The sequence below is a fragment of the Budorcas taxicolor genome, chromosome 4 (genome assembly GCF_023091745.1).
Source record: "Budorcas taxicolor isolate Tak-1 chromosome 4, Takin1.1, whole genome shotgun sequence".
NCBI classification, from domain to species: Eukaryota; Metazoa; Chordata; class Mammalia; order Artiodactyla; family Bovidae; genus Budorcas; species Budorcas taxicolor.
Window position 1 is genome coordinate 48,174,050 of NC_068913.1, and position 25,330 is coordinate 48,199,379.

The following is a 25,330-nucleotide window of genomic DNA, read 5'->3' on the forward strand; positions in this document are numbered from 1 at the left end:
TACATCACATGCTGAAAAGTCTATATAAACTACAATTACCAATTAGTTTGACAATATGGATAGTTATCGTGGTCTTGTGCAGCCTGATGTTGAGCACAAACGACTCTTTCAAGGAGTTTTCTAAAAAGAGGAACAGAGAAATGACAAATGAAAGGGGGCAGGAGTTTTAAATGGAATAATAAATAAAGACAGCAGTGATCTAATATAGAGGTAGACTGAAGATGTAAGACACAAGAGATAGTTGCTGGCAAGAGTAAAGTGTACAGATCTTGAAAAGGTGAGAAGGGATAAGGTCCAGAGAGCAAGTGGAAGAATAGGGTTGTAATACAAAGTGGCATTTTTCCATTTTTATAAGAGAAAAACAATTTGAGTGTAAATGCTAGATTTTAGATATGGAATTGTGTTCCCAGTACCTAAAACAGTAGCTGATATATAATAAACCCTCAATAATTATTTATTAATAAATTAATAAGAAATTCCTGTTGAGTTGATGTTACATTTTCAAAGAAAATTATACCATTACACTAGTAGCACTTGCTAAAGCCAAATGGTACTCTATTACAATCAGTTCCTTCCCCAAATTTGCTTTCTCTAAACAAGCAGTCAGCAAACTAGGATCACTGAGCCAAACCCAGCCTGCTGCCTGATTTTTGTGAGTAAGATTTTATTGAGACTCAGTCATGCCCACTTGTTTAATTATATTTTCTGGCTTTCCAGGTACAGTAGAGGTGAGAAGTTGCAATAGAAACCATATTGTTTGAGGTCCTGAATATATTTACTCTCTGGTTCTTCACAGAAAAAGTTGGTTGGCTCCAGCTCTAAATTTAATTTAATTCTCTTTTTTTGGCTGCACTGCACAGCATGTGGGATCTTAGTTCCCCAGGCAGGCATTGAACCCACGCCCCCTGCATTGGAAGCACCCAGTCTTAGCCACTGGACCACCAGGGAAGTCCCTGGTTTAATTTTAAATTCCAAAATCTGGGATGTAAAAAAGGGTTTTCTACAACAAACATCTACTTTATAGTCATGAGACATCTAAATTAAGAGGCCTAGTAATATGGAGAGCTATTTGGGTGAAGCTAATGAAATAGAATTAGATTAAAGATGATTTGGAAGTCGTGAACACATAGGAAATGGTGAAAACTATAGTAGTGGATGAAACCTCCAATGTATAAAGTACCGACACCTAGAAAACAAACATTTAGGAGATAGGGAAAAAAATTTAAAAAGGAGATTAAGGCATTAAAAAAAATGGGAAACAGTTTGGTACTTTCTCAAAATGTTAAACAGAATTTATGACCCAGAAAAAGAATTGAAATCAAAGGCTCAAAACAGATATTTGTATACCAGTACCCATAGCAGCATTACTCACAATAGACAAAAGGTCTGTGTTAGACAAAAGGTCTATGTTAGACAAAGGTGTAACATCTCAAGTGTCCATCAACAGATGAATGGACAAATCAAAATGTGGCCCATCTATACAATGGAATATTAGCCATAAAAAAGAATAGAATTCTGAAACATGGTATAAAGTGGATGAAACTTGAAAATGTTATGCTAAGTAAAGTAGAACAGACATAAAATGATAAATATTTTATGATTCCATTTATGTACATTGTCTTATGTTGCGAAGAGTCGGACACGACTGAGCAACTGAACTGATGTAAATTGTCTAGAATGGGCAAATAGAGATAGATAGTAAAGGTTACCAGGTGATTGGACCTGGAGAAGGTAAGAGATATGAGAACAAAGTGTCTGTTTGAGAGGATGAAGAAGTTTGGAAACAGTAGTAAGACATGAATCATAAGGCTTGAAGGTCTCTTTATGAACCCTGAAACTTACTACATACAAATGATTGTTGAATGCTCGTTATCTTAGTTAATTCTATTTCATTTGTGTAGGAAAGGTAGAACTAAGGCTAAAAATTTTTATAGCCTCTTCATGGTAGACAGATATAAGGGACTATAGAATTGAACAAAATGTCCCTATATGAGAAAAAAAAAAAATGTGATTTCAGTAAGTTGAATGGTATAGTTCTTTAAAGTAACAGTTCCAGTTAGTGCCTATTTCAAGTGAAAGTGTTAGTCACTCAGTCATGTCCAACTTTTTGCAACCCCATAAACTGTAGCCTACCAGGCTCCTCTGTCCGTGGGATTCTCCAGCCAAGAATACTGGAGTGGGTTGCCATGCTCTTCTCCAGGGGATCTTCCTGACCCAGGGATGGAACCCAGTTCTCCCACATTGCAGGCAGATTCGTTATTGTTTAACAGTTCTGGTTAGTGCCTAATTCAGGCAGCTGGAAACTAGCAGAATTAAAACAGCAACAAGATAGAGATTGAAATTTGCTGCATTATTTGAGTGACTGAGTACTAACCATGATAGAAGACCTTGGGACAGAATACAAAAGGAGGAGGGGTATAAAGTTCTTCAGTATGAAAATTTTAACAAGTGATGGTATTTTTTTTAAGTGATTTTAACTAGGAAATTTAAATCGTATTATCTTAAACCAATGAATATTAAGTTCCCAAATCTCACAGTTAAGAGTAGGAGTTTAAAATAAAATTTTATTTTCTCAACTGTAGAGTCTGTGTAAAGCTCTCTTTTTGGAAGCTCTTTAGTAATGTGCTATAAATCAAAAACAATCCCTTGAAGATGACTCAAGCTTTGTGTGGCTAAATAGTCAAATAAAAAGTTTCTTTCAGAATTCTAAACAGTCTTAAATGGAAAAATCGACTCAAAGAAGTTCAGGATATCATGTAACAACTAGAAATTGTTGTTTAGTTGCTCAGTCATGTCTGACTCTTGGCAACACCATGGACTGTGTAGCATGCCAGGCTCCCGTCCTTCACCATCTCCCAGAACTTACTCAGACTCCTGTCCATAGAGTCAGTGATCCCATCCAACCATCTTGTCCTCTTCTCTTCCTGCCTTCAATCTTTCCCAGCATCAGAGTCAATTTTTTAATGAGTCGGCTCTTCACATCAGGTGGCCAAAGTATTGGAACTTCAGCATCAGGCCTTCCAATGAATATTCAGGATTTATTTTCTTTATAATTGACTGGTTTGATCTCCTTGCAGTCCAAGGGACTCTCAGAAGCCTTCTCCAACACCACAGTTCAAAAGCATAAATTCTTCAGCACTCAGCCTTCCTTATGGTCCAACTCTCACATGCATACACAACTACTAGGAAAACCATAGCTTTGATTATACAGACTTTTGTCGGCAAAGATATTAGCATTAAACAACTTTTTAGTGTCTTTTAATTTCATGGCTGTAGTCACCATCTGCAGTGATTTTGGAGCCCAAGAAAATAGTCTGTTACTGTTTCCATTGTTTCCCCATCTGTTTGCCAGAAGTGATGGGACCAGATGCCATTATCTTCGTTTTTTGAATGTTTGGTTTTAAGCCAGCCTTTTCACTCTCTTCTGTGACCTTCATCAAGAGGCTCTTTAGTTCCTCTTTGCTTTCTGCTATAGGGGTGGTGTCATCTACATATCTGAGGTTATTGATGTTTCTTCCCACAATCTTCATTCTAGCTTGTGAGTCATCCAACCATGCATTTCGCATGATATACTCTGCATATAAGTTAAATAAGCAGGGTGACACTATACAGCATTGACGTACTCCTTTCCCAATTTGGAACCAGTCTGTTGTTCCATGTCCGGTTCTAACTGTTGCTTCTTGATCTGCATACAAGTATCTCAGGAGGCAGGTGAGATGGTCTAGTATTCCCATCTTTAAGAATTTCTCACAGTTTGTTGTGTTCCACACAGTCAAAGGCTTTATAAAGCATACTCAGTGAAGCAGAAGTATATGTTTTTCTGAAATTCTCTTGCTTTTTCTGTGATCCAGCAGATGTTGGCAATTTGATCTCTGTTTCCTCTGCCTTTTCTAAATCCAGCTTGAACATCTGAAAGTTCTCAGTTCACATACTGTTAAAGCCTAGCTTGGAGAATTTTGAGCATTACTTGGCTAGCATGTGAAATGAGTGCAAATCGTGTGGTAGTTTGAACATTGCCCTTCTTTGGGATTGGAATGAAAACTGACCTTTTCCAGTCCTGTGGCCACTGCTGAGTTTTCCAAATTTGCTGGCATATTGAGTGCAGCACTTTCACAGCATCACCTTTTAGGATTTGAAAAGCTCAGCTGGAATTCCATCACCTCTCCTAGCTTTGTTCGTGTTGCTTCCTAAAGCCTGCTTGATTTCACACTCCACGATGTCTGGCTCTAGGTGGGTAATGACACCACCATGGTTATCTGGGTTGTTAAGATTGCTTTTGTATAGTTCTTCTATGTATTCTTGTCACCTCTTCTTAATATCTTCTGTTACTGTTAAGTCTGTACCATTTCTGTCCTTGTTATTGTGCCCATCTTTGCAAGAAATGTTCCCTTGGTAACTAGTTTTCAAGCGATCTCTAGTCTTTCCCATTCTGTTGTTTTTCTGTTCCTTTGCATTGATCACTGAGGAAGGCTTTCTTATCTCTCCTCGCTATTCTTTGGAACTCTGCATTCAAATGGGTATATCTTTCCTTTTCTCCTTTGCCTTTTGCTTCTTTTCTTTTCTTTTTTTAAATATTTATTTATTTGGCTGCATGGGTCTTAGTTGAGACATGTGGGATCTAGTTCCCTGACCAGGGATTGAACCTGAGTCCCCTGCATTGGTAGCACAGAATCTTAGCCATTGGACCACCAGGGAAGTCCCTTCTCTTCATTTCTAAGCTATTTGTAAGGCGGCCTCAGACAACCACTTTGCCTTTTTGCATTTATTTTTCTTGATAGTTTTGATCACTGTCTTCTGTACCATGTTACAAACCTCCGTCCACAGTTCTTCAGGCACTGTCAGATGTAATCCCTTGAATCTATTTGTTCCTTCAACTGTGTAATTGTAAGGGATTTGATTTAGGTCATATTTGAATGGCCTAGTGGTTTTCCCTACTTTCTTCTGTTTAAGTCTGAATTTTCCAATAAGGGGTTCATGATCTGAACCACAGTCAGCTCACGTCTTGTTTTTGCTGACTGTATAGAACTTCTCCATCTTCGGCTGCAATGAATGTAATCAATCTGATTTCAGTATTGACGACCTGTGATGTCCATGTGAAGCATTGTCTCTTGTTTTGTTGGAAGAGGGTATTGCTATGATCAGTTCTCTTGGCAAAACTCTGTAACAACTATTTACACAAAAACTTATATTTTTTGTATATTATCTCTTTAGCCATGCAGTATAAAAAAATTATTAAAGCTTTGTGATAATGTTCCAGGAGATTTTGAGAAAGTTCCCATAACCATAATGTAGTAATTTTTGTTACTGTCAGTTCTTGCTGTGCATTGTCCATGTGTAAATATAGTAGCTTTGCTCAAATTTAATTAAGCATTTTCTCCTGGTTGGACATTTAAATAATTACTACTTGAATACCTGGTTTTAGGAATAGTATTACAAAGAACACCTCAATTCTGTGAGTAATTACTTAGTGGAAATTAATTTTATTAGAATAAATTTCCAATGACGGGGTTACTGGATCTAAAGGATATTTGACTTGGTATTTGTCACAAAGTTGTTTTCAGATTTACTGTATGCTTTGAGGATATTTAGCACCATGGGACTTTTAAAAGAACATTTCTAAGAATGTCTGGTGCCCTGTTTTTTGTTTTCTGTTAAATACTATCTTACAGTTCAGGAAAATCCTTAAACTGTCTCAACCCATTTCTTTTTAAATTGTTACCTTTTAAAAATTACTTTTAGTAAGTATCAGCATAGAAATGAAGATGTTTTCTGCCTTCTTGCATTGCCAGCTTTTCAGTACTTAGAGCTTTAATTTTTCACAGTGTTGTGCTATTTTCTGCTGTTCAGTGTTGCTGTATTTTCTGCAAAGTGGCTTAGTTATACACATATGCATTCATTTTTGTGTTCTTCTCCATTATGGTTTATCCCAGGAGATTGGATATAGTTCTAGGTGCTGTAGAGGAGGACGTTGTTATTTATCCATGTTAAATATAGTACTTTGCATCTACTAACCTCATACTTCCAGTCTATCCCTCTCTCTTTCCCTCCCCGTCTGACAACCACAGTCTGTTGTCTATGTCTGTGAGTCTGCTTCTGTTTTATAGATAGGTTCATTTGTGCTATATTTTAAATTCCACATATGAATGATACCATGCATTATTTGTCTTTCTATGTCTGACTGCACTTAGTATGATGATCTCTAGCTACATCCATGTTGTTGCGAACAGTCTATCTCATCCTCTTTATGGCTGAGTTGTATTCCATGGTATAATCTGTGCCACATCTTCCTTATCCTTTTCTCTGTCAGTGGACATGTAGGTTGTTTTCATGTCTTGGCAATTGTGAATAGTGCTGTATAGCTTTAATTCGAATCATGAGGTTATGCAAAGGATTTGTGGCTTGTTTACATGCTTGAATTTATCTATATTTGGGCTGAAAGTCTTGTTTAATTCCCACCCATTATCTACTCCAAAATAGAAATTTCTTGCCACACTTTAAATCTCTAAACGTGATTCATTCTATAATGGCCATAATTCTTACATGTTGCTCTAATAATCAGGAATTGCTAAAACTCTACTTCTTCCCTCTATGTATTTTTAAAAATATTTATTTATTTATTTACTTGGCTGCATTGGATCTTTCATTGTGGCACACAGATTCTCTCGTTGTGATGCATGGGCCCAGAGCACATGAGTTCAGTAGTTGAGGCAGTCAGGTTTAGTTGCTCTGTAGGATCTTAGTTCTCTGATCAAATATCAAACTGGTATCCTCTGTATTGCCAGGTGGATTCTTAACCAGCGGACCACCAGGGGAGTCTTCCCGCTGTGTATTTTAAAAAGAATTTGAAAGGAATCAATATTATAATCAAAGCAGTTTATTTGTTCATTTTATGTGAATTTTATCCTTTTGTTCAGCATGTCTGCCTCAAGGAATCCATGTGTTATAGAAATACCATTATGTAAACAGAAAATGATATATAAAACAGTGTACAATTGCAATGATATCTTTAACACTGAAGAATAGGAACAATTTAAACATCCAGTACGGAATTTATTAAATAAACTATGGTACATTCATATAATGAAATAAGCAGTTATTATAAAAAACAAGACAGCACTATGTGTTAACATTGGAAGGTTGCAAAAGCAAATTGTGAATTTGTTGTTGTTTAATCACTAAGTTGTGCCTGACTCTTTGGGACCCCATGGACTGTAGTTGGCCAGGCTTCTCTGTCCATGGAGTTCTCCAGGCAAGAATACTGGAGTGGGTTGCCATTTCCTTCTCCAGGGGATCTTCTCCACCCAAGGATAAAACCTGGGTCTCCTGCATTGGCAGGTGAATTCTTCCGAGGTGATGCTAGCCATAAAGAACCTGCCTGCTAATGTAGGAGACTTAAGAAATGTGAGTTCAATCCCTGGGTATGGAAGATCCCCTGGAGGGGAGGGCATGGCAACCGGCTCCAATCTTCTTGCCTGAAGAATCCCACGGGCAGAGGAGGCTGGCAGGCTACAGTCCACAGGGTCACAGACAGTTGGACACGACTGAAGCAACTGAGCACACACACAAGCCATCAGGGAAGCACCAAATTGTGAATACATACTGTATATTCTCATTTTTAAAAAACTGTGAGATGTATTTATGGAGAGACAAATACAGAGGAGGGTACGTGGCATCTTAACATGGGTCTGTCAGGTTTGGATGAAGACATGATCTTCCACTTTCTTGTTACGTCTCTTTTAAAGTTTGTACAATAAACATAAATTAATTTTGGAGTTAAACATTTCTCTTTTAAAGATAAGTCAGTTTTTAACATCACAGCATAGCTATTAGGTGAGCACTGGTTTTCTAAAGATTCAGAACATTTTGGAGACTCTTCTTTTATAATCTCCTTCAGAACCACTTGACCTTAGTTTGTGTCTCCTCTCTCTCCTGATTGTAGCACACTGGATCCCAGGTAATAGAGCGAAATTGAGAATTTGCTTAAGGGATGAGTTGAGGAGAGAAGTAGTTGACAACAGAAATTTGACCAGTTAGATTGTAACTGCGTTAAGCAGCCTTAAACCATGAAGAATTCAAATAGTATTAAATTCTAAGAAAAGGTTTTGATTAAGAGGTTTGATAAAGGTTTTGAAAAAATCATCTCAAACAGTGGCTTGGTAAGAATAAGGCATGGAAATAAGTCATGTTGGGTTTGTGCAAGGGAGAAATAAATTTCAGTGTGAATTGCCCTCAGAAGTAGGTTCACTGTCACATTGATCAATAGGAATTGTCAGACGAGGGCTCCAGGAGGATTGATACAAGTGAAGAATCTGGGCAGGTGATGTACACAAAATGCTAGACCAGGGAACTTAGAAGTCATCCATAGTAGGTGAGTTGTTTCTGTCAGTGGTTGGTCAGCTCAGCTCATCATCATTTAGTCATTATCAGGCCAGAACTGCTAATCTGACACTACCATAGCTACTGGTTGCATTTTTTTTCATAAGCAAGTCTTGGTTCATTGTAAGGTTTCCTTTCCTTAGCTTTTCTGATAGTTCCAAGACTTTGTTATATCTTGACACGGTAACAGGTACCTGAAGCTTTGAACATTGAAATGTATACTTCACATTCAAATTGGGGTTTATCCATATGGATTCAGTATGTCCGTAGTCTTGTTTAAATTATTTCTACCACTTTTGTCCACCCCTGTGCATAGTGTCCCCAGTGCCAACTGAGTACATTAACTAATTTTTAATGTCTAGTAATTTTTTCAGTGATAGGGAAACTATATCAGAGTTTGAAGATGGGACATTTATTGTACTTAATTAAAAGTTTTTTTATAACATGGACTCTAGATAGGGTATGTCATATCTGCAGGGTGTCTATGTTTTAGACATTTTAAAGACATTTTATTTGTATAGCCAATATAGTAAGTGTTATAATTTTAAATAGATGAAAAGGAAAAAAAGAATCAGTGGAATTCTCTTTGATGCAATGTTTTTTCCTTCCAGACCAGAATCCGTAGAAGCTAGCCCTGTGGTAGTTGAGAAATCCAACAGTTATCCCCACCAGTTATATACCAGCAGCTCGCATCATTCACACAGTTACATTGGTTTGCCGTATGCGGTAAGTGTCAAACATTTCTCTGGAAGGTTTTTTAGTATCTGTATATAAATTTGTATTTTTTATATTTAAAGGTTGAAAGTTGATGTATGTGGTGTTATGCCTAAAACTGAATATTTAAAATGCAGACTTTTTATGCTATCTAAACAATTAGGTATATAATTTGTAGTTTAATTTGTCATTGATCTAATTATATTTATTCAAGGGATTAAAATTCTATAAGAGGAATTCCTTAGAAGTTTTTATAGTATTATTATTTTGCTTTTTATGCTTTTACTAGTTTAGTGTTATAATTCTTTACCTTCCCTATGAAAAGATTGTAGGTAGAATTATACTATCTACTGTTGATTTTAAATTATATAGTAATTTATATGATAAATTATATAGTTACCACTGATTTAGCTCTTATATGTCAAGCTCTGTGCTGAGCATTTTTACATATATTATCTAATTTTCAGAAACAACCTCATAGGTATAATTTTCATCCCCATTTCATAGCTGAGAAAATGAAAGCTTATCTAAGCTAACTTATTGAGTGTTGCATAGCTAGTAAGAGGCAGAGTACAGACTGAAACAGCTGCAGAACTGAACACATGTGTGGTATTATCAAGTTACCATTATCAGAAATTTTTACCATTTGGACCAGAATAAAAAATACCCAAACTTAAAAAATCCCTGTTGTATACTGTCTAGTGACAATATGTCTTCTGTAATTGTTTTTGTTATTCTTTAGCCTCTATTTTCCTAAGGGTTTTGTGTTTGCTTTTTTTAACCATCACTATTCTCACATCTTGTATTGTGAAGGTGACTAAGGTTGTAGGTAGATATTTTTATTTATTACTATGGTTTAAAATTTAGTTTCAGCAAGTCATTATTTTAAAGGTATTAAGGAAGAAATGGGCCAATTTCATCTCTCTCAAATACTCAGGTTAAGGACTGAGTTTTTTTTAAGTTGCTTAGATCATACTGTTATTGAAATTACATTGTGCGGTGTTTGTGTTTAATTATCCAGGACCATAATTATGGTGCTCGTCCTCCTCCAACACCTCCAGCTTCCCCTCCTCCATCAGTTCTTATTAGCAAAAATGAAGTAGGCATCTTTACCACTCCTAATTTTGATGAAACTTCCAGTGCTACTACAATCAGCACATCTGAGGATGGAAGTTATGGTACTGATGTAACCAGGTGCATATGTGGTTTTACACATGATGATGGATACATGATCTGTTGTGACAAATGCAGGTAAAATATTTCATGCTATTTGCTTGTTTTCTTGAATGCTCCTAATGTTTGTGATTGTTAATGTTGGAAAAGATAATTAAACTCGCTTTGAAAGGAACTGATAAATGAATTTTTAAAGTGATCCTTCTGCTACTATCATTGCAAACTGTTTTTCTCCTAGAAAGTGCCCCTATGGGAAAGAAAGAAAGAAAAAAAACTATCAAGAGTTTTTTGGAAATCCTCGTTGTTAACTGAGTAATAGGCAATCAGTTCTAAACTTTTATTTATACAGAATCACACCTCTCTTTTCACTCATTCAATAGTAATACACTACATAAAGTAGACAGATACAAATGAGAGGAGAATTGAGTCCTGTGTATTTCCTTTGGAATTATTTGTGCTGTATAGTCAACTGTGATTTTCCAGTTTGGGGGAATTATACATTTGATTGATGTTTGTTTGACCTGACTCTCTCACCTCCTTTTGACTTGACCCTTGCAGCACTCTGGAGTCTCCTTGAACCAGAACCACAGTCTCCCCTCCCCCAACCCTGGTTCAACCACCAAGAAAGGCCTCCTCCCCTAGAGAAGGTGTGATTGGGACAGAAAGTGGGGTTTTGTTTTCTTTCTTTATTTTTTTTCTGGTGGGAGGGAGATGGGGAGGATGGAGAGGGAACAGTAGGGTTTCAACCTGAAAGTTACTGAGTCCATCCCCTGCATAGGCTGGGAAGCAGAGAGTATTTAAGCAGTATTTAAGCACTGTAGAGGGTAAGAAAGTTTGATAGTTTTCAGAATATCCTGGATCTGGTCCTTAAGACATAGCTTCATTATTTTATTTGAAATAGTATTCATATTTGAATGTGAGTATAATATTTGGCTTTGTTGAGCCAAATATAAATTACTTCTCATTATTTGTAATCCTGTTCCCGTCTGTTAAGTTAGGTGATTAGGAGTGAGATGTAGTTGATACAAATATGCAGTTAGGGTTATATTTCAGAAAGGTGATTTACCTTTGCCAAAAATGGGGAAAATTAGTCTTAAGTGAAATGTGAAATTTGATGTTATTTTTATGGAAAGTTGTAATATTAATACTTTGAGTTAATTTTAAAAATAAAACTATATTGTGACACTTTTTCAAATTAACAACTAAACTTATGGTACATACTATTACCATAAGCATACTATTACCACTTACCTCAGTAAGTTTATTCAGGAGGTAAATTTAAAACCGAAGAAAATAACTTCACTGGTAACTTGTTTTCCTCATAATTTTTTAATTACTTAGTAGCAACTCTCAATTCATATTTTAACCAATCATATAAAATATCTCATAGCTGATTTTTGTCTTATGTAATAAATTATATAATATTTGACTATTTTTATTCTAATGCATAATCTAAACTTTGATTAATTACAATGATCTATATATAATATAGAATTATATCTATTCGAAAATAGTGAAATAGTTCTTTAGCATTTATACCTAACTACAAATTCTCGAAGGACCAGTTCACATATTTTGGATTATTCAAGGTATTTGCTTTTTAGCAACTGGTCTATTTGTTATGAATTTTTTGTTATTCTACTTTTCCACTGCTTAACCTGGAGTATAATATATACTGCCAGGCTTAATCTTTTTCCTCTATTCTTGCTTTACATTGGCTCTATGTGTTTTCATGTACCTGCTGCCCATACTCTCTTTCAAATTTGCCAGCTAGAGCTCTGATATTTATTCATTTCCTAGTTTTATTTCTCCTATTTTCTCCATGAGCTATTACTTACCCCCAATTTTAACATAATTTGTTATTCTAACTCTCGTCAAGTGCTTTGCTTTTCTTTTAAACTTTTTCCCCCCATCATCTTTGATATATAGACAATTATGTTTACATTCTACCAATTCTTGTCCCAGCATCCTCAGTTAAAAAGAGCAAGATCATAGCAGTTAACTTAGTAGCTTTTATGTATAAATTATATATATTAAAAGTAGCTCATTTTTGTATAAAGAATAAGATTATTTTTTAGAAACAGGCATATATATCAGCTATAGACCAATTAAAGTTTTGGCCATAAAATAGCCTCAAACTTGAGAAGTTTGCCTCAAGCTGCTCCATGTGTTACTCTTAAAAATAGAGTTCATAATAAATTTAGTCTCTATCTTCATGCAATGACTCTTGGATTCTTAAACTTCATCTTCTCTGCCATCATTCTAGTTCTTTCAGTTCTTTAACTTAGATCTGGAATGTTGGAAAAGCCTCTTAGTTGATTTTTATACTTTCAGTTTTTAAAATTTTTTTGAATACTATATACCATCAAAACAACCTCTGGTTGTTACCTGTTGCCAGTTAGAGGAGTGCTACACACACTTTGACATTCCAGGTTCTATATACTGTAAATACGCTTTACTAATTGAATTTTATTCCCCTCTGTTTCTCAAAACGAACATTCTTCAAATACATTAACTGCCTTCTGACTGTTGCTCTCTATATCCATCTACTTGAGAAAATGTTGTTGTGTGACATTTCTTTCTTTGTAATTTCCCATGTGCGGTTCTCTTCAAGTCCCATTATTCTCCAGGATGCTTTTCCCATTAATTCCAAATAGTGTGGACATCTGCAGCTTGTGATTTGTAATAAAATATGTACCTTTTACATTTTAATATTATATTTGCTTTAGAAATTTGTATCATGTATATGATATCCTACATTTGTCCTCTACTTTTGCATCTCAAAGTTTTATTTTCCTGAGGACATATTTCTATGAATTCTTCACATTACCTTTTATACTGCTAAACTCAAAATAGGCACTTATTAAGTAATAGTTAAATAGAATATCAAATCTTAATTTAACTATGATTTTAATAATATTTTGTATGTTCTGCTTTTTTTTTTCCTTCCTTTTTAAAGTGTTTGGCAACATATTGACTGCATGGGGATTGACAGGCAGCATATTCCTGATACATATCTTTGTGAACGTTGTCAGCCTAGGTAAGTTGTTCATGCAGTAAAACTGCCAGTAATTTTACCAAGGTAATCTTTAGTTACTAGAAGTTTATGTACAAATTCTAGATTAAACAATTAATGGATACTGTGTTAATATGGGCTTCATTTTTATGGTTTGGGGTTTTGTTTGTTTTCATTCTGACAACTCTAAAATCAGGAAGAATCTTTCCACTGATAATGTCACGGATTATTTTCTATCTAGGGTTTTTAATAATGCATAAAATCCTAGTGCATTTTCTAAGTGACATCGTTTTTCAGTGGACTGCACATTATGTTAAAAAGTTATTACAAGGGCCTTCCCTTCTAATACACAGTTTTGTAGGGCTTATACTATTATTCCGCCTGTTGGCAATAATGTGTTTTCTTCCCGTTTCTTTTTCTGTGTTTTTAAAAAATGTTTTTAAATGGACATTTCAAACCTATATAAAAGTACTGGTATAATGAACCCACATGTTTCTACCACCCTGCTTCAACAATTCTCAATAATCTTTTCATTTACACTGCTATGAATTTTTCTCCTTCATGTATTTTAATGCAAATCTCAACTATATTATTCCATTCATATGTGTCCATATATACAAGTATATATATATTTGTTTATATATATATCAGTATATATCGATAAAAGAATTCTTAACAAAAATCTGTAATCACAAAAGGATTATTGAAACAAAATCTGCTACATTTAACCACTTTTTATTTTTAAACATAACTTATTTATTTATTTATTTTTGGCGATGCTGGGTCTTCATTGCTGCATAGGCTTTTCTCTAGTTGTGGTGAGCAGAGGCTCCTCTTTAGTTGCGGTATGGAGGCTTCTTTTGTTGGGAGCACAGGCTCTAGGGCGTTGGGGCTTCAGTAGTTGTGACACATGAGCTCAGTAGTTGTAGCGCGGACTCTGGAACACAGGCTGAATAGTTGTGGCGCATGGGCTTAGTTGCTCTGCGGCTTGTAGATTCTTCCCGGATCAGAGACCAAACCTGTGTCCTCTGCCTTGGCAGGCAGATTCTTTACCACTGGACCACTAGGGAAGCCCCTGTTCATGCTCGTGCTTAGTCTTGTCTGACTCTTTGTGACCCATTGGACTGTAGCCCACCAGTCTCCTCTGTCCATAGAACTCTACAGGCAAGGATACTGGAGAGGGTTGCCATTTCTTTCTCCAGGGCGTCTTCCCAACCCAGGAACTGAACCTGAGTCTTCTGTTTCTACTGTATTGCAGGCAGATTCTTTAGCCACTGAGCCCTCAGGGAAGTTTCAGGGAAGCCCCCAGCCTTTCTTAAAGTATTGATTGGTTGATATACATCTCTTTTAAGTCTCTAGTAATCTAAACCTATACTCTTTACCCCACCAACCTCAATCTCCTTTGCAGTTTGTTTCTTTTTAAGGGAATGAATCGTTTATCCTGGTGAGTTTACCAATTCCATTTTCATGATTTCACAGTTTTCTCTCTCTATGTATTTCTGTAAATAGTGTGTGATTAGATTTAGATCCCCCTCCTTTCTGGGGGTTAAGACAGACTGTATTCTATCAGGTGACACATAATATATGAATGGGACCCGTTGATAGTCATTTTTAAGATCTATTAATTTATTAGGGGTTGCAGAATTAAGTGACGTGTTAATTCTGTTGCTTATCACTTATTAGCTGGACTGTTTCTGTAGAACTTCCCCATATTAACTGTTCAGTTCTTTTATATTTTACTGAGGAATGGCAAGATAAATGCTTGTTGATTTGTAGTGTTTATCTGTTTTTAGAATAATGAAAAGAATTTTAAGTCAGGGATTTAAACATATTGGGTATCAGCATATTGCAGTTATCAGCGTGACAAGATATCTCAGGCTTATCTTATACTTCTGTGCCCCAAGCTCAGAATAGGTTTTCAAGACCAGAATCTGAGAGCTAGTAATGTTCCTTCCTACTGGACTTCTCATTGTTCCTATGTCTTTTTAGTAGATGAAGCTAGTCTACTATAAGTTTTGTCTGTTTATTTTTAAGATAAAATACAGGAGCTTATATTGATAATTGCAATTTAAATTTAGGGATACAGTTGACCCTTGAACAGCATGGATATGAACTATGCATGCCCACTTATGTGTGAATTTTTTTCAATAGTAAATACTACAAAACCACACATGCTGCATTTTAGCACCCCTAACCCTCTCATTGTTCAGGGGTCAACTGTACAAGGTTTTCATCATACTGTTTCTATATTCCATCTGTGTCTCCTTCTATGCTAGTTCTCAACAACACAGTCAGTAGTGTAATTAGAGTATCACATAATTTTCTCAACTGCTTAATCACATAGAAGAATATAGCAGTTTCAGAGTAACAGTACCAATGATATGATTATGTAAAAAGTTTATAACTTTTTTTCCCCTTTAGATATTTTTCATAGGGATGTATAGTTAATTTATTGTATTTAAGTTCTCTTGAAAGAATTTTACTGTTTACACACTACACACTTCAGGCTTTGGTTGTTTTATTTTTGATTTTTTAAAAGTTAACCTTTTCAAGTAATGTAGATTCACATGCATTCGTGAAGTAATACAGAGATCCTTTGCATCCTTTATTCAATTTCTCCCAGTGGTAACATCTTGCAAAACTGTTAATACAATATCACAGGCAGTATACTACATTGGTATAGTCAAGATACAAAAAATTTCAATCACAAAGATCCCTCATGTTGCCTTTTCTAGATGTATCCACCTCTTTCTACTCCGATCTTTGACCCTTGCCAACCACTAATCTATCTATATTCTATTCCAGTAATTCTGTCATTTAAAGACAAAAATGAAATTACACAGTATGTGACCTCTTGGGATTGGCTCTTTTTTTAACTGAGCAAAATTCCCTGGAAAACCAGCTGATTTGTGGCATGTTATCAGTATTTTGTGGGTTTTTTTTTTTTCCCCTGTTTTCCTTTGTCAGATTAGTGTTACGTGGTATATATGTACCAGAGTTTGTTTAACCACCTAATGAAGGACATTTGGGTCATTTCCACTTTTTTGGCTATTACAAATAAAGTTGCTATGAACGTTTGTGTACAGATTGGGGTATGAACCTAAGGTTTGCTTTCTCTGCTGTTTTCCCAAGAGTGCAATTTCTTGGTCATTTGGTAGTTGCATGTTTGCTATTGTTGTTTAGTTGCTCAGTCATGTCCAACTCTTTTACAGCCCTGGACTGTATCCCATCAGGCTCCTTTGTCCATGGGATTTCCCAGGCAAGAACCCTGGAGTGGATTGCTATTTCCTTCTCCAGGGGATCTTCCCAACCCAGGGGTTGAACCCCCATCTCCTTCACTGCAGGAGAATTCTTTACCACTGAGCCACTTGCAAAGCCCCAGTTGCATGTTTAGTTTTGTCAGAAATTGTCACGTTGTCATGCAGCAGAAACCAGCACAACATTGTAAAACAGTTATCCTCCAATTAAAAATAACTTTTTAAAAAAGTGTCAAATTACTTTGCAGAGTAGTTGTATCAGTTTACTTCCTAAGAGAAATGGATGAGTAATAATTTTATTTTTAAGAATCACTTTTTATATCTTACTTGTATAGTCATATGCTTGTTTAGTTATGTAAGTAGTCCCATCATTCCTGTTCCTTTGACTTTGAAAGTAACAATTTTTAAAAAAATCAATTATTCCTTCCAATTTTTGTTATAATATTAGAAACAGATATGCACATGGTGGTGGTTTAGTCACTAAGTCATGTCCAACTCTTGTGACCTCATGGACTGTAGCCCACCGGGCTCCTCTGTCCATGGGGTTTCCCAGGCAAGAATACTGAAGTGGGTTGCCATTTCCTTCTCCAGAAGATCTTCCGGACACAGGGATTGAACCCAGCTTTGTTGCATTGTAAGTGGATCCTTTACCCACTGGGCCACCAGAGAAGTACAGATATGAACATGTATATTTGTATTCCCCTCCTTACTAAGATAAGCAATGGCACATAGAGTTTTTGCCACAGGAGTTTTTTGTCTTAAAAATTTGTTCTGAAGATCACTTCATGGTAATAATGTAGAAATTAACTTACTTCTTCCTGTAACCCGAGATGCTCTGTCTTTTACATGTTGTATACTTTAGACAGCCCTTTGAGTGGACATTTGAGTTGTTTCCAGTCCTTTGTAATTACAAACAGAAGTGAGATTGTTCAGTAAAAATGTATGTGTAAAATTTTGTCTGATACCACCTACCCTCCAGTAGGAACTATTCCATTTTGAATCTCCACCAGTCATGGATAAGCATGCCTATTTTCCTCCACCTCACAATAGAGTTTTTGACAGACTTGGATTTTTGCTGATTTAACTAAATGAGAAATGGTAATCTCACTGTGATACTTTTCACTGGTTATGAGTGAGGTTTTTCTATGTGACTTTGTTTCACCTTTTAATAGTTACTAGCCTTTTGCCAGGGGAGAAGACGATGGTACCCCACTCCAGTACTCTTGCCTGGAAAATCCCATGGATGGAGGAGCCTGGTGGGCTGCAGTCTATGGGGTCGCTAAGAGTCAGACAAGACTGAGCGACTTCACTTTCACTTTTCACTTTCATGCATTGGAGAAGGAAATGGCAACCCACTCCAGTGTTCTTGCGTGGAGAATCCCAGGGATGGGGGAGCCTGGTGGGCTGCCGTCTATGAGGTCGCACAGAATCAAACACGACTGAAGTGACTTAGAAGCAGCAGCCTTTTGCCAGAGAGTTTTTTTTTTTTTTTAACATATTAGACTCTTTTATTTTTAATCATGAGGTAAATATCTGCTGATGAATTCAGTAAGAGTTAGCTAAAAACTGACCATTAATGAAGATAGTCACGTCAGCAATAACTGGCTGTCATTCTGTGATAACTAGAATTATCAGTAATGCTAGGATAGTTTTGACCTACTAGACATTAAGGCAAGTCTGAGTAGCAGGTACTTCAGTCTAAAGCCCTTATTCTCCCAAATAACTGTACCTAGGTATTTGACCTTTAGACTAATCAGTTTAGACAGTGAAAACATTGCAAGGGTGGTGAGGGGGGCAAATAAAACAATTACTATGGATGCTCTAGTTTATGAGTGGAGGCTGGAACAGGTTAATAAAATATTTTAGTTGTTAAATATTTAGTGTTTATCATTTCAAAAATGGAAATAATTTAGGCAGATAGTAATAGTGCAATAATTATATTACCATTTCCCCCCTAAACTTTTGCTTTTAAATATTCAGTTTGGGAAAAAGTAGGGCTTCCCTGGTGGCTCAGATGGTAAAGAATCAGCCTGCAATAACGGAGACCTGGGTTCAGTCCCAGAGTTGGGAAGATCCCTTGGGGGAGGGCATGGCAACTCACTCCAGTATTCTTGCCTGGAGAATCCCCAAGGAGAATCCCCAAGGACGGAGGAGTCTGGTTTTCTAAGTAAAAGATTGTTTTCTTAACACAACAGAGTCAGTTAATTGGCATCTACTGCTAATTATGCTAATCAAATCTAAACTGCAAGGCAAGTGATAGTACACATAATTTATGTTGTTCATTTTTCAATAAGAACACTAGAGAAATTATAAAGTTTTTATCACATTTAAAACAGATCTGCTTTATATCTAATTTTATGAAAGCTTGATAAATATGTTAATATTTTAATATAGGAGTTTGGATAAAGAGAGGGCGGTGCTACTACAACGCCGGAAAAGGGAAAATATGTCAGGTAGGTAAAAAGGATCTATAATAAATGAACTTGAGTATGACTGAGAGAATAAGTGGCCTGCATGTTTTTAGTCAGATATAAACTCCTGGCTAATGAACATTGGTTATATGTATAATTTACTATCTCAGATAATTCTTTTTTATAGATTTTATAGAACAGTAATATTTATTTTAGAAAATATGGAAAATAATAAAAATTTTAAATCATATTTTCGTGCACATAGATAACCTTTTGGTTTAAAGAAGTAAAATATGTTTGTTCTTTAGAAAGATGGCAATCCATTAGTTGATCACATGGAATAGTATTTATTTTATTTTTAGGAATAGGATTTAAAGGTGTAACATATGCTAAACTTTCACTGCGGCTTTTAAAACATGTTGACATCAATACAAGTGGTTTTGAATAACGATAAGTTTTTTGAGCTGTTTGATGAATATTTAAATTGTTCTAGCATTTTTGTTTTGTCTTGCTTTTGTTATTACAAATAGGAAGGTCAATGAAACCCTTTTAAAAAAAAAGTGTTCTTGGTTTTTTTTTGTATGTGTCCCATTTTATCTTTGGATAGATCCCTAGATATGGGGTTGCTGGGTGTAAAGGGTAAGTGTATATATAATTTTGCTAGATATAGCTCAATTCATTCCCCTTCATAAAGAAGTTTTAATTACAGACACTGGCAATGTTTGTAGGTATCTGTTTCCCATGGTCACACCATCTGAGTACCTTGTCACATTTTGTATCCTTTCTAGTTTAATGTATAAGAAATATATTTGTAATTTGCATTTAACTGTGTCTTACTATGAGTGAGGAAGTGGGGGAAAAGGTTTATTCTTCAGAAAGATAGAGAAATAATAGTTTGTCATATAGAATGATGCAATTTTATTGTTTGAAATAGAAATATTATTTATGCAGTAATTTTTATTTTGCCTTTGAAGATGGTGATACCAGTGCAACTGAGAGTGGTGATGAGGTTCCTGTGGAATTATATACTGCATTCCAGCATACCCCAACATCGATTACTTTAACTGCTTCAAGAGTTTCTAAGGTTAATGATAAAAGAAGGAAAAAAAGTGGGGAGAAAGAACAAAATATTTCAAAATGTAAAAAAGTAAGTTTTTTTTTCTCTTTTGAAGATGACTAGATAGAAAGTTTGACAGTTTTACAGGAAAGACAGGAGAATTATGGATAGTATTAATAGCTAGAAAAGGTAGCAGGATCTAAGTTTAATTTAAAAAAACTCATTAAAAAATTTTAATGTGTTTTAAAGATTGAAATGGAGTAGAGAAAAATGTTTGTAGACTGCTTTGAAATCATCACTGTGATGAGACTAGTTACAGAAATGCAAAAGATAAAATAAGATTTAGTGAAGGTTGCTGTTCTATAAAACAGAAGTAAGAGTGCTAAATTTTTAGTAGCTTATAAACGGGTAGAGGTTTGTAGCTGTTTGTCTCTGAATCATGTGAAATCATTTTAATAAAGCTATACATTTGTTGAGTTTCTTATATCTAGACTTTTCTCACTTAAATTTTTGTATTAAAATACCAGCAGGATATGGCAGAAAACTGTAAAGAGTGAAATTATACCTGATATAAAATGAAGTTTTACCCCCAAAAAGCACTGGTTTTTTTGGAATAATTCTTCATGATATTTGATTATTTAATAGGAAGCATGTACTTTTAAATACATTTTTCCATTTTCTAATTTCACCTTTCTATTTAAAATAAGTCTTGATTCTAATAGTCTTCACATATACGGCTCTCTAATTTTGCTTCTCTATACAACTATTACCAAATTCTACCTCTGTTTTCTAACATGTTATCCTTACTTACACTGTTCCCTTCATTACTAGACTATTCTTTCCTCCATCTCTATCTTTTAAACTCCTATTCTACTTTGAGGCCCATCTGAAGCACTACTATTTCAATGAAATTTGCTTTTCTCCTATCAAATATGATCATCTTTCTTTGTATTTCACCATGGCACTTGAACCTGTTATTAGAGCACTTAATCATATTCTGCTTTATTTCATTGTTACTTTCATCATCTCAGAGTGTAATGTACAGAAGAAGAGATCATCTATTAAGTGCGTTTTACAATTTAGGAAGCCATGTTTAGGTTTTAACGATTTTTTTCTCTCATGTTGAGTTAGTAATACTTCATAAGGATTAGGAAAAAAAAAATCTAAGAACTGGGCAGAAAGATCTAGTTTGCTTTGCTGTTATGTTTTTACTACTATTGGGGCAATATGTAGTTAAAAATACATAGCAAAAAGATGTATCTAATTTTGCTTTTTATTCAACCTGTTGTTATGGCTGATTGTTAAAAATGTGAATGGAGTTCACAGTAGACATTCTGGATAGATGACATTTAAAAAAAATACTCATAAACACCTAGTAAGGGGTTGTTGGTTGGTGTTTTAGCAATTCAGAGCTTTGACATGAAGTGTTAACACTGTTAAAGACATAGATTGTGTATTGTGACCCATATATTAGGAGTTTTAAAATTTTATTAATGGTTAAAATTTTCCAATTTTACTTGAATTTTTTAAACTTGATATTTTTTCACAAAATGATTGGCAACACATATTACTTATGAATGTTCTTTTATTATTTTTGTTCAGTGTTTCCTCTGTAAACCAAACTTGTATCTTCTTTCATCATACTTCAGATTTTTCTTTTGTTTCAGCTGCACAGCCATTATGCAGGTTTAAAATCTGTAAATCATCTTCAGTCTTTGACATTCACTATTGATTTTTCCTTTGGAATGTCTCTTCACTGTGTTCTTATTTTTCTTCATTTTTGCTTCTACAAACACAGTATGCCCTCGTAGTAGTATAGTAATACCTTCTTTAATTTCTCCAACTTTATCCTCTTTCCACTCCTGTCATTCTGCACTTGGTTATGACATTTTCTACAAATATTGTTTTATATCACTTCTCTGCATGCTAAGTCGCTTCAGTTGTGTCCACCTCTTTGCGACCCTATGGACCTTAGTCTGCCAAACTCCTCTGTCCATGGGATTTCCCAGGCAAGAATACTGGAGTGGGTTGTCATTTCCTTCTCCAGGGGATCTTCTCAACCCAGGGATCAAACCCGTGTCTCTTACACCCCCTGCATTGACAGGCGGGTTCTTAGCACCACCTGGGAAGCCCTTCCCTGTTGAGAGGTATTTCATAGATTCCTCCATCACAGTGAAGAACTTAAAGTATTTAAGCCAGAATCTTAAAATCCAACTGACATTCATGACCTAATTTTACATTTTTTTAACCAGTCTTACGTCATACTATTTTTAGTAGGTACAAGTGTGGTATGCTAGTTTTTTTTTTATTGCATGCCTTCTTTCTTATTACTTCAGTATCAGAATTGTGTTCAGAATTCCACATGGCTGAACAAATCCATTTTCTGTGTTTTTGGCTCTTTTTCCATGTTTTATGTGAAGATTCTTTGCTGCTGTTACTGCTGCTGCTTCTCTTCCTCCTCCTCTCTTTTAACAAAACTTGCTCTCTTCCAACATACAGTCTACACACAAACTTGGAACTTAAATTTGGAACTATAGTGCTTACTCTAGGTTTAATGTTTGTTAATCTCTCTAAATACAGAGTTAATCTCTCTAAATACACTAACTTTGTGGAGTTGGAGTGGTGAAGTGAGTCTTAAATTCCACTTTAGAATGTGGCAGAATAGAGAGTTCCCATTAAATATTTGTTAAGTACAATTCTGTTTACCACATTGCCTATTATTTGAGTCCCAATAGGTGCTCAAATATTACTTGCTAGTTGACCTAGAAAATTAAAGTAACAACAAAATTGTTTTATCCCCATGCCAAATCTTGGCTCATGATGTAAAACTACTATAATATTTTTAATACCTTCCAACTTTTATCAGGTGTTTTTCCATGATTGTATTTTAATATTGAGCAAATAGAAAATTTAGACATTTTCTTAGCATTATATATATACATATTTTCATGTTTTTACATTGTCTGTATTTATTTTTAATAGTAGTTTAGTGTCTTTGGTAGATGATTTTACTTCAATATTCCCTTAGTTCTGACTATATTGGTTTTTACCATATTTTGTGTAATTTATGCAATTTCAAGAAAAAGGTTGAGTGAGCTCATTCTTAAATATTAATTTATCCAGTTTTTAAACATCTAACTCAGAATTCTGTGTTATTTCAGGCCTTTCGTGAAGGATCTAGGAAATCATCAAGAGTTAAGGTAAACACATTAAGCCCTTATTATCAATTGTCAGGTATCTAAGAACTTACTAAGTGGTTGCTTGGTCAAAATCTTTCGTTAATGCTCTCTCCATTCTGTGTCATTTCATTGCTTTTATCTTTATGAAATGAAGTGGGAAGAAGTGGGACCATAGAGAATTCTAATTGGATTAATACATACCATTCTTGGAGTTTATTAACAGTTACCATTAAACAAAAGGAAATATATAAATGATTCCTAATATTGATTCATTTTTCATATATCATTGTATTCCATGTCTCTAGTGCCACTTTTTATAGTATATTAGACATATAAATGCAAAATCACACTTGAAATTCGAAATTTTGCTCTTCTGCATAGTTTGAATTCTAGGGATTTAGTCAAGTCAGTAGGTTATAAAATACTTTGAAATCACCATAGAGTCACCATGTAAGTACAAACTTGTTACTTGTACCTTGAGTTAATTAGTATACATCCTTAATTTTGTAGATGCCAGGACTGCTGAGAGAAGCAAGCCCGGCCCCTCACACCCCAACCCTCCCACCATCGTCCAACTCTGCCTTCCCTTAAAAGATAGGTTTGTGTTGGATGATACAGGTCAGCTACACAGTGTTACTCTTAGTTTTCTAGGATAGGTAGTAAAGGAGAATAAGTGTCTCAAGTTGGCAGATATTAAAATAGGATGTGGGAAGAATGTTAGAATGTATCTGTTGTCCCCATAGTATAAAGTCTAATAATTATTAATTATCCCATATTCCTGAAACACAGATCATTAAGTAGCTGTCAAATGATTATTCTTTCTTAGGAATGTTAATACATGGTGTTGTTCAACATACTGCAAGTCCAAAGTCTTATAAAATGTTCTTTATATGTTGGGTATTTTATATTTACCATGTTAAATTTGTATTTATGGAATTTTTTCTGATGCCAGAGTAAAGAGATCTGAAAAAGGGTTTTATATTAAACTCTTGGATCTATTGATCCTTCAGTGGTTTTCCTTTCTTTCCATTTTATCTAATCTGAATATCAGACTTAATGAGGAAGGAGCATCTTTACTTAACTGAAATATATTTTCATTTATTATGTAAGGAAGTGACTAAGGAATTAAAATTTTAAAAATGCTTTGTGCATCTTTGAAAATCTTTTCCTTGAAGATGTCTATGATCGTTACATTTCCAGTAAGTGATTCTGTCATATATGAAAAACGTTCAAGAGATATAGAAGAGCTCTGATCCTCTTCTGTAGAGGAGTTTTTTGTTTGTTTTTGTTTTTTTGAAAGGGGAACAGAAAAGAAGAAAATTTAAATGGACTAGATTCCTTTAATAAAAGTGATAAAAATATTAATATGTAGTGTCATGTAAGAGGAAGACATATCTATGTTATTACATACGGAATCTACACTAGGAATAAATACAACAAAATGAAAACAGACTTACAGAGAACAAACTTGTGGTTACCAGTGGGAGAAGAGGGGATAAGGGTCAGATGAGGGTTAGAGGTTTAAGAGTTACCAGCTACTGTGTATGGAATAAATCATCTACAAGGATAATAACAAGCACGGGGGTTATAGCCACTATTATATAGTAACTTTAAGTAAAGTATAATCTATAAAAATTTTAAATTACTGATAATACACCTCAAACTAATATAATATTGTAAATCAACTGTACCGCGATATAAATAAATAACGGGTAGTTAAAAAAAAGTGCTTGTAGACTTTTGTGTCTGTATATAATATATGAAAAACATTTTTGTATTACATAAACTATATTCACTATGAAAAACTCTGAAAAATAAATAAAAATAAAGGCCAAAATATGTAATGTTTCATATTTGTACAAAAAATCTATTATTAAGTGATCAGTTATTAATGTGGAATACATGAGTCCATAAAATATCAATTAGTAAAATAAACCTACTCCTATCAAGTAGCTGAACAACTTACTATAGTTTGTTTCATTATAGAGAAGATACTTTTTGTGATAGTTTATTTACTTATACGTAAGGTTGACTGATTCATGGGGTCGCAAAGAGTCAGACACAACTGAGCGACTGAACTGAAGGTTGACTGATGGTAAATTTTAGTTAAATGTTACTGTACACGTACATGTTTAACAGCATATATA

The 25,330-nt window shown here is 34.8% G+C and overlaps 1 protein-coding gene across 1 annotated transcript in view; it reads left to right on the forward strand.

Moving 5' to 3' along the window:
* The window catches only part of KMT2E (lysine methyltransferase 2E (inactive)), a 70,445-nt gene that overhangs the window by 7,106 nt on the left and 38,009 nt on the right, over positions 1 to 25,330 (forward strand). Inside the window, exons 2-7 of the mRNA XM_052638545.1 lie at positions 8,988 to 9,102; positions 10,112 to 10,341; positions 13,223 to 13,303; positions 18,931 to 18,989; positions 19,922 to 20,094; positions 23,166 to 23,204. Of these exons, the coding sequence (XP_052494505.1) occupies positions 8,988 to 9,102; positions 10,112 to 10,341; positions 13,223 to 13,303; positions 18,931 to 18,989; positions 19,922 to 20,094; positions 23,166 to 23,204 (697 nt within the window). The remainder of the gene's footprint in view (positions 1 to 8,987; positions 9,103 to 10,111; positions 10,342 to 13,222; positions 13,304 to 18,930; positions 18,990 to 19,921; positions 20,095 to 23,165; positions 23,205 to 25,330) is intronic.